Source organism: Rhinolophus sinicus, linkage group LG13 (assembly GCF_036562045.2).
Source record: "Rhinolophus sinicus isolate RSC01 linkage group LG13, ASM3656204v1, whole genome shotgun sequence".
NCBI classification, from domain to species: domain Eukaryota; kingdom Metazoa; phylum Chordata; class Mammalia; order Chiroptera; family Rhinolophidae; genus Rhinolophus; species Rhinolophus sinicus.
Genome location: NC_133762.1, coordinates 37,443,531 through 37,456,868, shown reverse-complemented (window position 1 = coordinate 37,456,868; position 13,338 = coordinate 37,443,531). Strand labels below are relative to the sequence as shown.

The 13,338-nt window shown below is 43.7% G+C and overlaps 2 protein-coding genes across 2 annotated transcripts in view; both read left to right on the top strand.

Moving 5' to 3' along the window:
* Positions 1–4,379, top strand: part of ZNF341 (zinc finger protein 341) — a 44,677-nt gene extending 40,298 nt beyond the window's left edge. Inside the window, exon 16 of the mRNA XM_074318292.1 lies at positions 4,214–4,379. Coding sequence (XP_074174393.1) covers positions 4,214–4,249 — 36 coding nt within the window. The 3' untranslated portion in view covers positions 4,250–4,379. The remainder of the gene's footprint in view (positions 1–4,213) is intronic.
* A 993-nt stretch (positions 4,380–5,372) lies between these two features.
* CHMP4B (charged multivesicular body protein 4B) overlaps positions 5,373–13,338 on the top strand; it is a 40,873-nt gene continuing 32,907 nt past the window's right edge. Inside the window, exon 1 of the mRNA XM_019733904.2 lies at positions 5,373–5,699. Within this exon, the coding sequence (XP_019589463.1) occupies positions 5,510–5,699 (190 nt within the window). The 5' untranslated portion in view covers positions 5,373–5,509. The remainder of the gene's footprint in view (positions 5,700–13,338) is intronic.

Here is a 13,338-nt window from a genome sequence, read left to right as displayed (position 1 = left end):
TTCTTTTATTTATGGGTTGGTTTGTGTGTGTCTCTATCCATTCATTCATTTGGATGTAAGCAGTATAGCATATGGCTAAGCTGGTTGTCTTTACAGTGAGAATCCTAGCTCTGCCCTTACAAGCTGTAAGGGTAAGCTTTTCAACTTCTCTGTTTCTCCAGTATCTACTGGATAAAATGGGAACAGTAATAATGCCCACTTAATGCAGTTGCTTTGTGGGCTAAATGAGCAAAATGCTTAGTTCAGTGTCTTGCTTAGCATAAAGTGCTCAATAAATATTTTGTGTTATTTGCTGGGGGTTTCAAATGCCAGCCATACCACTTAATAATGGGGTGACCTTGGGCAAATTATTCAACCTCTCTAAGCTTCTGTTTCCTCAACTGTAATCTGTACGTATCCCATAGGGCTGTAGTTGGATGATTAAGTGATATAGTTTATGTAAATAATCTGACTCAGAGTGAAGGCTCAACAGATATTAGTGATGATTATTCCTGTTATTATTACTGTTTATTTATTTTATAAATATTTATTAGATGCATACTCTGTACCAGGCCCTTTACCTATGTTCTCATTGAATCCTCAGAATGGCCTGGTGAGAGAGATAGTGTCTCTTTCACAGCTGGGGAAACTGAGGCAGGTGAAGCACCTTGCCACATGACTGAATGGCAGAGTCTCAATTCTACTCTAGGTTTATGTGGTGAGCCTCAAAACATATTTTATTTTCATTACTTCAACACGCTTCTTTTTAGATAAAATTAACATAACATAAAAGTCACCATTTTAGGGGCCGGCCCGGTGTCTCAGGTGGTTGGAGCTCCGTGCTCCTAATTCCGAAGGCTGCCGGTTTGATTCCCACATGGGCCAGTGGGCTCTCAATCACAAGGTTGCCGGTTCGATTCCTCCAGTCCTGCAAGGGATGGTGGGCAGCGCCCCATGCAACTAAGATTGAACACGGCACCTTGAGCTGAGCTGGCGCTGAGCTCCCAGATGGCTCAGTTGGTTGGAGCACATCCTCTCAACCACAAAGTTGCCGGTTCGACTCCCGCAAGGGATAGTGGGCTGTGCCCCCTGCAACTAACAACGGCAACTGGACCTGGAGCTGAGCTGCGCCATCCACAACTAAGAGTGAAAGGACAACAACTTGATTTGGAAAAAAGTCCTGGAGGTACACACTGTTCCCCAATAAAGTCCTGTTCCCTTTCCCCAATAAAATGTTTTTGGTTTTTTTTTTAAAAAACTCACCATTTTAACTATTTTAATGTGTACAGTTCAGTGCTTTTAAACCAGGTTGTCTTTTTATTTTTGAATTGTAAGAGTTATTTTCTAAAATATATTCTGAATAGTACCCCCCTGTCAGACATAGGATTTGCTTTATTTTCTCTCATTTCATGGGTTGTCTTTCACTTTCTTTTTACTATACTTTGGTGCACAAAAGTTTTTAATTTTGATGAAGTCCAATGTATCTTTTTTTTTTTCTTTCATTGCTTGTGCTTTTGGTGTCATAGTTACAGAACTGTTGCCTAATTGAAGGTCACAAAGATTTACACCTATGTTTCCTTCTAAAAGTTTTATAGTTTTATGTCTTATAGTTAGGTCTCTGATCCATTTGAGTTAATTTTTGATACGATGTGAGGAAGGGGTACAAATTCGTTCTTTTGTATTTGAATATCTAGTTATCCCAGCACCATTTGTTGAAAAGACTATTCTTTCTTCATTGAATGGTCTTGGCCCTCTTGTTGAAAATCAATTGATCATAGATGTATGAGTTTATTTCTTGACTCTCCATTGATCTATTTGTCTATCCTCATGCCAGTACCTCACTGTTTTGATTCCTGTAGCTTTATAGCAAATTTTGAAATTGGGAAATGTGAGTCCTCCAATTTTGTTTTGGCTATTCAGGGCCCCTTGCAATTCTCTATGAATTTTAGAATCAGCTTGTCCATTTTCTGTAAAAAAGGTAGCGCAGATTTTGATAGGGATTGTATTGAATCTGTAGATCAATTTGGAGAGTTTGCCACCTTACCAATAATAATTCTAATCCATGAACATGGAATGTTTCCTCATTTATTTAGATCTTCTTTAATTTCTTTCAACAAAATATACTTTTCAGTGTACAAGAATTGCATTTCTTTGATTAAATTTATTCTTAAGTATTTCATTCTTTTTGATTATTGTAAATGGAATGGTTTTCTTAATATAATTTTCAGATTGTCTTTTGCTAATGTATAAAAATACAACAGATTTTGTGTGTTGATCTTGTATCCTGTAACTTTGCTGAACTCATTTTCAGCTCTAATAGTATTTTTTGTGTACTCTTTTGGGTTTTCTATATAGAAGATCATGTCATCTGCAAATAGAAATAGGTTTGCTTGTTCTTTTTCAATCTGGATCCCTTTTATTTCTTTTTCTTGCCTAATTGCCCAGGTTAGAACCTCCAAAATAGAAGTGGTGGGAGTAGACATCCTGGTCTTGTTTCTGATCTTAGAGGGAAAACTTTCAGTCTTTCACCATTAAAGTATGATGTCAGCTGAGGGTTTTTCATAGCATTCTTTATCAGATTAAGCAGCTCTATTCCTAGTTTGTTGAGCGTTTTTATCAGGAAAGGGTGTTATATGTATTCTACTTGGTTTTTACAGCTAACAATCAGCAAAATCCTCTATATTTGATGTGGTGTCAAGTTTCATAATTTTTTATTATTCATAATGTAAAACCTATTATCCATAATAGGTTTTATTAATTCAGCTTGTCTTGACATATTTTTAAAGAAGTTTACAAATATGGCTGAGTGTCCTTAACCATGTGACCTCCGGCAATTCCTACTTCTGTGGGCCTCAGTTTCCTCAACTGTAAAATAGAGATGGTATAGTAATGCTTATTTCATGGGGCTTTGATGGATGGAGGGAGACAAGATGGGATTTTGTATGCAAATGTACTTTGCAAACCAAAACTGTCTTCTGTTGCTGTTTTTACCAAAGAAATTTTTTAAATTGTGATACAGTATGTATTTAGTAAAGCACAGAAGTTATGTAAAGGGCAGTTATCTTAAGTATAAAGACAGATATATTTGTATATACACATGTGAACACAACTGGATCTTGATATAGATCCTGTCCAGCACTCCACAAAAGTCCTTGTGCCTGAGCCATGCCACCCTCGGAGGTAACCACTATTCTGACTCCTATCACCATAGATTTGTTTTCTCTTGTTTTGAATTTTGTGTAAATGGAATTGTACAGACTTTTATGTCTGATTTCTTTCACTCAGCATAATATCTGTGAGTCATCCAAATTGTTGCATGTAATGGTAGGTCATCCTTTTCACACACTTTTTAATGAGCTAATAATACCAGTCAGACACAGTTTGAAGAGTCTGCTCATTTGCCCGAGAGACCAGAAAAATTGAAGGCCAGGAAAACCCAGGGCTCTCCAGTATGGAGAGTCCCCCTGTGAATCCTCTACCAAGGCAGCTGGATCCAGGATGGCAGCTACCTTGCCCAGATGTTACCATTTCCAATCCAACACTCTAGGCAGACATTACAAATCGATTTAGCACATTTTTACAAGGAGTCCTGATGTAGCCTGAAAATGCTTCTCAACCCAGCAATCTGAGTGACCCACAGTAATCTATTGGGGTTGGTCCTCAAGTGAAATCTGAGTGTTCTGTGGTCATATCCCCAAGATGTTTTTCTGGGATCCCAAAGTTATGACATGAGGGGCCCTACTATCCTCAAAGTTTACTCCACAGCAATATAAGTCTGGTGGTGGTGAGGCCTACAGTGTCTGCCTATTCATATTTTCTTTGGATCATGGCTCAAGCCCAGCAAGTGCTTTGTACCTGTATGCTTGGTTGCGGCATGACTTAGGTAAGAGGGGAGGGGGCAAATTGTTTAGATGTGGAGGGGTTGTTGTACCCCTAGGTGGCTTGATTGAAGTCTCTTTGTTTTTATTTTTTATTTTGATAAAAATATTGCCATGTTTCAACTACAAAACAAACATAAGTGTAACACATAGTTCACAATTTATGCTGCTGTGAATTCTTGGCAGTTTTAGTTTGTCTCTCACATTTGAAAATTTTCTCCTAACCTGGAAAGTTGGGTAAAAGATAAACTCTCCCATCCTCTGAGAATGGTTGGTTACCTGTATATGCAGGCTGGGATTGTGGTACATTATAACAAGAACAACAATATCTGAGACATACTTTTATTTACATATAGATCATACTCTGTGGAGGAGATAACACTCATATGTGAAATGATAGAGAAAAAGTTCAGGTAAGCTGTTATTTATTTGAAACTGTTCCCAAATAACTGCACATATTTGAAAGGTTCAGGAAGGAATAAAAAAGGCATTTGAGAAGTCATATTTTTCTTTATTGGCAATTGGAAGCAGCAAGTTAGAATAGTGGTCTAGGGGGAGGTATTGGCTTCTAGATTCAGCCTCACTGCTAATGAATGGAGAAATGATTCTTGACAGTGAAGGAAAAGGGAAAACAATGAAATGTAGCTCCACAACCAGCTGGGCCTGTGTAATGCAGCGGGGGAAATCCTCAATACTTTTGTTACTTTTGAAAGTTCTGGGTCTCCTCTTGTTTAAATTACTATTGTGCGTAATAATGACCCAGAATATGTAGAAATTAATACACATATTTGAGCACCTACTGTGCTAGGCCTATGCTGAGTAAGCACTTTACATTCCCTATCTTACTTAAGCTTGAAGGTGGTCCTGTTATTATCATCTCCCGTTTACAATTTTGGAAAGGGAGGCACACAGAATAGGGGAAGTAACTTGCCCAAGTATTCAAGGTGGGTTTTGAACATTTGCAGTCTAACTCCAGTCCCAGGGCTGTTAGCCACTACTAGGTTTCGAAGAACGTGTTAGGTAACTAAAAAGTAGAAAGGCATTCCAGGTAGAGGGAACAGCATATGCAAAGATAGGGCTAGTAAATTAAGCCCGTCACTCAATTTCTTAAGAGTCTTTGTTATTCACTTACAAAATAGGAACAGTATTATCTGTCATAGGTTTGTGAGAATTAAATGTGATAATGCATATAAAGCACTTTGCACGATGCATGGATTACAGAATGTGCATAATGTTAACTACTGTTTTGTAAAATATTGTTATTTCTGTCCTTCCCCTGTAGAGCGGTTCCCAAGGAGACTACATTTCCCAGCATGCCACCATGCCCTTTGACCCTAAATAAACCAAAAATACGCGCCGCTGAGCGACTCAAGCCGGAAAACTATAGCTTCCCGGCATGCCGCGCGCCTCTCTCCATTAGGTTTGAGGCACAGTCAGCGCATTGCCCACCGGGAGTTGCAGTCAGTGGCTCGTTGCCCTGACGCCGGCCAGGCCGGGCGTGGGGGCCTGTGGGAGGTGGCGCGGCCAGGCCCGTCTGTGGGGCGGAGGCGGCGGAGAGGCCTGCGGTGTAGGGAGCGGCTGGGCCGGGAGCGGGCGCCGGAGCCGAGCCTAGCCGGAGCGGGCGGCGCAGGCCGGCGCGGCGAGCAGCAACCATGTCGGTGTTCGGGAAACTGTTCGGGGCGGGAGGGGGTAAGTCTGGCAAGGGCGGCCCGACCCCCCAGGAGGCCATCCAGCGGCTGCGGGACACTGAGGAGATGCTAAGTAAGAAGCAAGAATTTCTGGAGAAGAAGATCGAGCAGGAGCTTACGGCCGCCAAGAAGCACGGCACCAAAAACAAGCGCGGTGAGTCGGCCCGGCCCCCTCAGACTCCCCTCAGCTCCCCGGGCCCGGACTCCACCTTGGTCAGTCTCGCCCCAGGGTCTGCTCGGATCTCGGAAATCTTCCCCTCAGATTCCCTTCCGTGCCTTTTTGGGTTGGGGACTCTCCCCGTCTGACTCCCTTCAGTGTCTAACCCCTAGCCTTCAGACTCTCATTCCAAGCCCTCTCCCCTCAGGCTCTCCTCACTCTGCCAGGCCCCTTCAGACCCTGTTTTCACAACACTTTCCTCTGCCCTTACTCTATTCCTTCCTCTTCCGTCTTTTCCTCCTCCCTATGATCTGCCCTCACTCACCTTCCCAGATACTGCCGCCTCCTCCTTCTTGACTCATTTCTGCCCCCCCCCTCACTTGTGTCCTTCCTGGTCCCATCCCTCCCCTCTCCCTCTCCCTCGCCCTCTGTGGAGTCCATGACCTGCCCCTGGCTTCTCCCCCGACTCAGAATTCCCCTTGAGAAGCCTCCTTGATGGAGAGGAAATGGGACTGGGGGAGAGGAGACCCCCTGGTCCCAGCTAAGTGAACTTGAGCAAGTTACTTTTTCTCTGAAGGCCTCCTTTTCCCCATCGAGTCAGCCAAGGTTTGGCCTCCATGAGGCCTAAAGTGCCTTCCAGTACTATGATTCACCTCTTGTGGCTTCACGGCCAGGTCTTATCAGAGTTTCACAGAGTCCAAGCCTTCACTGGGTGACTCACCGCTTCCCCATCCCTGTTGACCAACAACGAGGGTTTCTTGCTGCCATTGGCGCAGACTCCTCTGTAGTCCCCGCTGCTGGGGTTCAGGACAGGGATATTGAACCTTGAGGCACTTGTAAGGCTTCCTGGGTAAGGGCTTTATAGTCTTAAGTGAGGTGAATGCATGTGAAAATGCTGTAATAATTGTAAAGCAATTTAGACAAATAGGTTCTTCTTGTTATGGCAATATGAGAATGAACCACAGAGTGACAACCCTCCCTCTTGAGAGGGGGCAGAGGTGAGGGGTTTAGGAGCTGTACAAACATAAGTATTTAACTCAGAAGTCTGGTAGTTGCTAGCCATGTGACCTTGATCTAGTTAATGTACCTCTCTGAAAGGAAAATCATGGATGTACAGTGCCCAGCATGTAGCAGGGGCTGAATACATTATTTTCTTCGTTCTAACAGAATAACAAAATAGCTCCTCCTGAGGTTGCTCCTCTGTTGATAGTCAACAAAACCTCTGGAAAGTCTTTTTTTGTATTTACCGAATGCACTGTATTTACAGGGTGAACAAAACACAGCTTCCACCCTAATGAGGGAGAAGACAGAGACAGGAAAATAAATGAAGAAAATATTGTCTAGTTGTGATGTGCTAAAAACAAATCTGATGGGCAGTGGTGGGGCGCCACTTTACGGATAGAGTGGTCGGGGAAGTACTCTTTGAAAAGAAAAAATGTGAACTGAACCTTGGAAAGTAACCAGCTCCATAAAAATCTAGGGGAGAGGCCTTCCAGACAGGGAGAGTGGCATAGGAAAAGGCCTAGAGGTTGGCCTTTTTTAAGAAACAGAAGATCTCTGTTTCTGAAATGTAGTGATTGAAGGGGAGAGTGGTATGAAGTAAAGAGGTGGGAGTGGACCTCGAACTTCCTGGTAGAGAGTTTGGATTTTATTCCAACTGGATGGAAAGCTGTTGGAGGGTGTGAAGCAGGAGCATGTCTCAGTCATTGATATAGTTTAAAAACATCATCTGGCAGCTCTTTGGAAAGTAGACCAGTGGGGCGGGGCTGGGGGCGGGGTAAGGGTTAAAGCAGAGGGACCAGTAAGGAGCCAGTTGCAATTATCTGTGGTCTGAACTCCAGTTGTAGCTCTGGAGATGGACAGCAGGATTAGATTTTGCTGTGTCTAGCTTTTTTCTTTGACGACTCTCTGTCGGTCTTGGTAATTAGTCATTGTTTTTACCGGGCTGCATTTGGGAATGTTTTGCCCATTGCTGGGTGGTGGAGGAAGGCGTCAGTTTACTTCATCTTTCATCTGAGGGCAATTCTCCGGTGGTCTTTTGGTCTGGAGCTAGTTTAGCTTCTGCAGTTTTAGAGGTGATTGAATTGGCTTTCGAGAGGCTTGGAGAGGCTGCCAGCACAGTATGGAGCACCAACCTCAGTTAGTTGTAATAACTTTGCTGAAAGCAGTCTATTTCTTGAGTTGGCCTGAGAGGGCAGGAGGTACTGCCCTTATTTTTAACGGCCTCTGGGGGAAAGGCCTTACTTGCTTACTGGGATAGTACTGTGAGGTGTTAACATCACCACATAGCACTCGGTTAGTCACTTACTGGCTTGATACTGTGCTGGGGCCTAGAGGATCAGAGATGGAAATACACTGTGCCTGCCCTCCAGGGACTCAACATGGGAAGTGTGTAGTTTTGGGGTTTTTTGAGAGAGAGAAAGAGAGAGAGAGAGAGAATTTCTGTATGTGTGTGGCGGGGAGAGAGGGAGGGAAGGAAGGAAGGAAACATACCAGTCACTGCTGAAACATGAGTGTATATTTGGGGCTTAGGCTAAAGAGGAGGGTCCTGTCTGGAGGGGAAAAGAAGCCTCACCGAGGAGGATGCGATGTAGGTGGGTCAGGAGTTTGCGGAGCTGTGAGAGTGGTAGGACAGCAGGTAGATACCACGGGAGTGGCCTGTACCTTTAGACCTTAACCTGGAGGTAGTGAGGAGCCACTGGATGTCTTAAAGCAGAAGAGACATATCAGCTTGGAGTTTTGAAAGAACACTCCAGCCGCAGCATAAAAGGAAGGAGTGTAGACCGACCAGGAAGGGATTGGAAGCAGGGATCCAGTAAGGATAAGGGTAGAATCTCATCAACTTGGATTTGAGCCCTAGCTTTGTCATTAGCTGTGTGTAGGCCTTAGGCAGGTTATTCTGCACCTCAGATTCCTCCTCTATAAGTAAGGGTACTAGTACCTGCCTTATTAGATTAAATTATGTTATACGTACAAAGCTTTTAGTGCTATGTCTGCCATCTGATAAGTGATCAGTAAATGCTTGCCAATATCATTATTACAAGGAGACTTGTCATTATTCAGGTGGGAACAAAGGGCCTACAGTAGACGAGTGGAAAACTAGATGAGAAGTACTGCATGTCAGACTTTTCTGAAGGAGAATCAGAAGAGGCGTGGTGATTGATTGGAACTGTGGGCAGAACGAGGGACAGGGAGGAGTTGAGGACGATTCCCAAGTTTACAGCTTGGACGTGGGTAGAGGGTGATGCCATTAACCAAGATGGGAAACGGAGGAGGAGCAATACTTCATAATGATACATGTTCTCTGAAGTTTGTAAAACTTCTTTCCATGAGTCTCAGCCGTCACTGACACTGAGCTCCATGGGGCAGGATGGGATTATCGCGTTCAGTATTGTGCCCCCAGCACCTAGCACAGTGCCTGGCCTGTGCCCAGTGCTCAGTACGTGTTTGTTAAATGAATGAAAACAGTTTTGTGAGTGTGTTCTGTTTTTCCCATTGTACAGAGAGGAAAATGAGGCTGGAGAGAGGATGTAGCTCGACTCAGAGACCAGTTCTTCTGGTGGCTGTGGGCCTCTTGTGTTCTCTTTACTCCCATGATGGCTGAAGGGATCACCATGACCTTCATCATCGCTCAGCTCATTAAACACCCACTGCGCAAGGTGTGGTGCTGAGTGGGAGAAAAAGAAGTGAGACAGGACTAGGCCCTGCCCCGTGGAGTATATAGCCAAATGTGGTTGCTGTCTTTGTGGCATACACATTGGAAAAGATGATAAATTTTCCTTTGAAACAAACCTCTGAAGCTCAAGTAGATTATTTGCAGTGTGCAGGTGTGTTCCAGGCAGTGGTTTCAATTAGGTGCCTAGAGCAAAAGTTGGATTGCATTTTTTCCAAATTTCTTTTCCTTTTCTTTCGTCATGCATTCATTCTTAAGCATGTGGCAGGCTCTTAAGCTGTGTCCCAGGCCCCACGCTTAGTGCTGGGAACAAAGAGACACCAGACATGATCCCTGCCATCCAAGAGACGTAAATATCATTACTTTCCTTTTCTATAAAGTGGAAATAATATTTATCTCACGTGATTCGGAAGAGGATTAGCTAAGATAGTATATGAAAGGGTGTGGCACATTGTGGATACTGAGTAAGTATACTTTTCTTTCTTTTTCTAATAAAGTTATTGTTGATCAGACTTATTTGGTTTCATTGTCAAAATGGAAAAGTTCTTTCAGTGAGAACTGGATGGAAACGAGGATTCAGCCTAGGTGAAATGACAGAAATCACCCAAACTTAGTTAGGTCTTCTTCGGTACCTTTCTAAACAGTGTCCTGTTGGTTTTCTGTCTAAGAAAGATGATCAGGTATCATGGAGTCTTTTCTTCTTAAGGCATTGTAACTAGTTATAAAATGCCTACCCTAGCTGGTTCAGATTTCCTTTTTTCCCTGTTTTAATAAAGACGAAAACAATTTGTAGAAAGGCTCATAATTTTAGTCTAACAAGAGAATTGTATGAGATTGGGAAATGGAGACTGTGTATCTCAAACACCCTACCCTGGTACATTTCTTTTGGATTTATGGATGTAAATCAGTTCATTTACAGGTTAATTTAGGTTTAGCTGAAAATGTCTGATGGATGCAGAGAGGCCAGTCGCTCACAGGAAATATGTCTTCATTAAGTGCTGGAGCCAGGGTGGCTCTCATGTTTAATAAAATTGCTCTAAAACATTAGCATGTGGGAAGACATCTTAATAAGTTAAATTGATAGTGCACGTGGCCTTTTGCTTCTCTGCAATCAAGGTATCAGGTTGAAAATCACAGCGTGTTAATGGTGTATGTGCCATCAGGATCTCTGCCAGAGGGCCTGGGAGGGAAAGCCTGAGACCCACCCAGGGGCCTGAGCAGGGGCAGTTTCCCTTGGTGACACTTAAATTTCTTGTTTGAAGAAATGGCTGGCTAGATTGGGTTTGGTTTACTTCTTAAGACAGATGGAGTGTCAGAGAGGCCGTCTGTGTTGGCTGTCCAAACACGCTGGCGCCTTTGATTTAGATGACAAAATCTTTTTTTTACCCTGTTTGGCAGGATATTAAATATTTTTAAGTCCCTGCCAATAGGTTTATAATGTGATTTGAAATTCAGGATAGATTTTGTTTGGAAGTTTAGCTACATGTGAGGACCTTTGAACTGGACTGTTTTGCTCAGGGAAAATTTGAGTTGTCCCGAGTTGGGTTTGAGTGTGGAGAACGAGGTCCTGGAGAACAGCCGGTGAAGACGTATGCGAGTGTACATCTCGGGAGCAGAAAGCCAGGAGCTGCTTTGTTTACAGTGGTCCAGAGCCCTGAGATGGAGCCAGGGCCGACTGGGAGGAGGGCAGAGCTCTTGGGGGCTTGAGAAATTCCTTTGGTAGGAAAGGTTATGAAAACGTGGTCCTCTTGTCCAGAATTGTTTTGTGCCGCTGTGTCGCTGTCTTAACAAGTGAGAGAGAGGATGTTCAAAAACAACTTTAGATTGGTCATTTTGAGGATGGATGGTTATATTTAGAAGGAAATGTAAGTATAGCAATAGGAAACAACAACAGACCTGGCTGGATATAATACTGGCCTGTTTTTAAGGTATTTGTCTCAAATCAGCAATTGTTTATTGAGTTCCTTCTGGGAGGAAGGCAGCATGATGGTGTAGGCAAAAGATTTTTCAGTTTGAATGCCAGCTTCACCACTCACCGGCAGTTCCTTGGCAGTGACTTATCCACTCTGAGTCTCAGTTTCCCCATCCATAAAAAGGGAATAACAATACTTACTTCTGAGGCTTCTTCTGAGGATATGGAATAAATTGATATATGTGAAGTGCCTAGCAGAATGCCTAGGAGGGGTGTAAATGTTTCCTTGGGTTCCCAGGTGTAGTCTTAGGTACAAAAAGGGATATAAAGATGGCTAAGGTACTTCCTCCCCCTAGAAGGGCTCACGGTTCAATGAGGAAGATACACTTGTACAAGCAACTGATAAAAGGCAACTGTGGTAAGTGTACAAATGGAATGTTAGAGGGAAATGTAGCAGGAAGAGATTAATTCATCTCTGAGGGTTGGCAGGTTCTTCTCACCCAGCCACCCATCCAATGCCCAAATTCCCTTCGCAGTATTCCTGCCAAGCGATTAACCTGATCGAATCTCTCTGCTGACAGCATTTGTATTACGTGCTCTATCCTCCCACACTATAGCACAGCCTGTCTTTGGACATCTCTGACTATAAAATCACTTTTCTTATTTGGAACTGAGATCTGTCTTTCTGAAGTGCCTACCTCCAGTACACATTGGGGTGGTAGCTCCAAAGGAGGCAGCTTGGGGTGGTGGCGAGAATGTGGGCTCTGGAGTTAGAAGGCCTGGGGCAAATCCCAGCTCTGACACTAGGCAGTTAGGAACTGTGTTCCTTCCTTTGGGAAAACAGTTGCTCATTCTGCCTCTTGGGGCCTCAGCGAATAGGTCTAGTACCCCTTCGACAAGACAGATAAGGAAGATGGTGCTTGTGTCTCAAGCCTGCACTTCTCCAGGACAGATCTTCTCTCTTCCGTTGACTGTTCCGTTGCCTGGTATTTCTGTTTTGGTTACTCTCCTCTGGATGTTCTGCTCATCAGCGTTGCTCTTAAGGTGTGGAATGGGCAGAGCTGAATACTCTGAATATTCCAGCTAATGTCTGAGCAGCGCAGCCCAGAACACGCAGGACTAGCCATTGGTTTAGGAATTAATTCGGTTCTGTGTGCTACATGGCCCTGGTAATTTCCATATCACCGAGCCAGGTTTTTAGGTTTTTTGGTGTGTTTTTGTTGTTGTTGTTTTTTAAAGATTTTATTGGGGAAGGGGAACAGGCCTTTATTATTGGGGAACAGTGTGTACTTCCAGGACTTTTTTCCAAGTCAAGTTGTTGTCCTTTCAATCTTAGTTGTGGAGGGTTCTGTTCAGCTTCAAGTTGTTGTCTTTTCAGTCTTAGTTGTGGAGGGCGCAGCTCAGCTCCAGGTCCAGTTGCCATTGCTAGTTGCAGGGGGCACAGCCCACCATCCCTTGCGGGACTCGAGGAATCGAACTGGCAACCTTGTGGTTGAGAGCCCACTGGCCCATGTGGGAATTGAACCAGCAGCCTTTGGAGTTAGGAGCACGGAGCTCTAACCGCCTGAGCCACCGGGCTGACCCTGGTGTTTGTTTTTTGAAATGCAATTATACTTTGCCGTGGACTTTCATTAGTAAAGGAATGAACATCTACCAACCTCTAAAGTTTGTTTGATTCTTCTTCAGGAGTCTTAGCTGAAGGATTGGAGGACTTAAGTTCTTAACAAGAGCATCCGGCTTGCTTGATTCTTGTGCCGTGTTTCCCCGAAAATAAGACCTAACCGGAAAATAAGCCCTAGCATGATTTTTCAGGATGACATTCCCTGAACATAAGCCCTAATGCGTCTTTTGGAGCAAAAATTAATATAAGACCCGGTCTTATTTTCAGGGAAACACGGTAGCTGATATTTCTAGCTCTATCTCCTCCCTCCTCCATACAGGGCAAAGGTGGCTGTAAGGCTTACTTGAGGAAAGTCATACATCTCTGTGTTTGTGGCTGTTTAGCTCAAAAGGTTAGTGGTATGATATGGTAGAAAAGGCGCTGGGTTTGG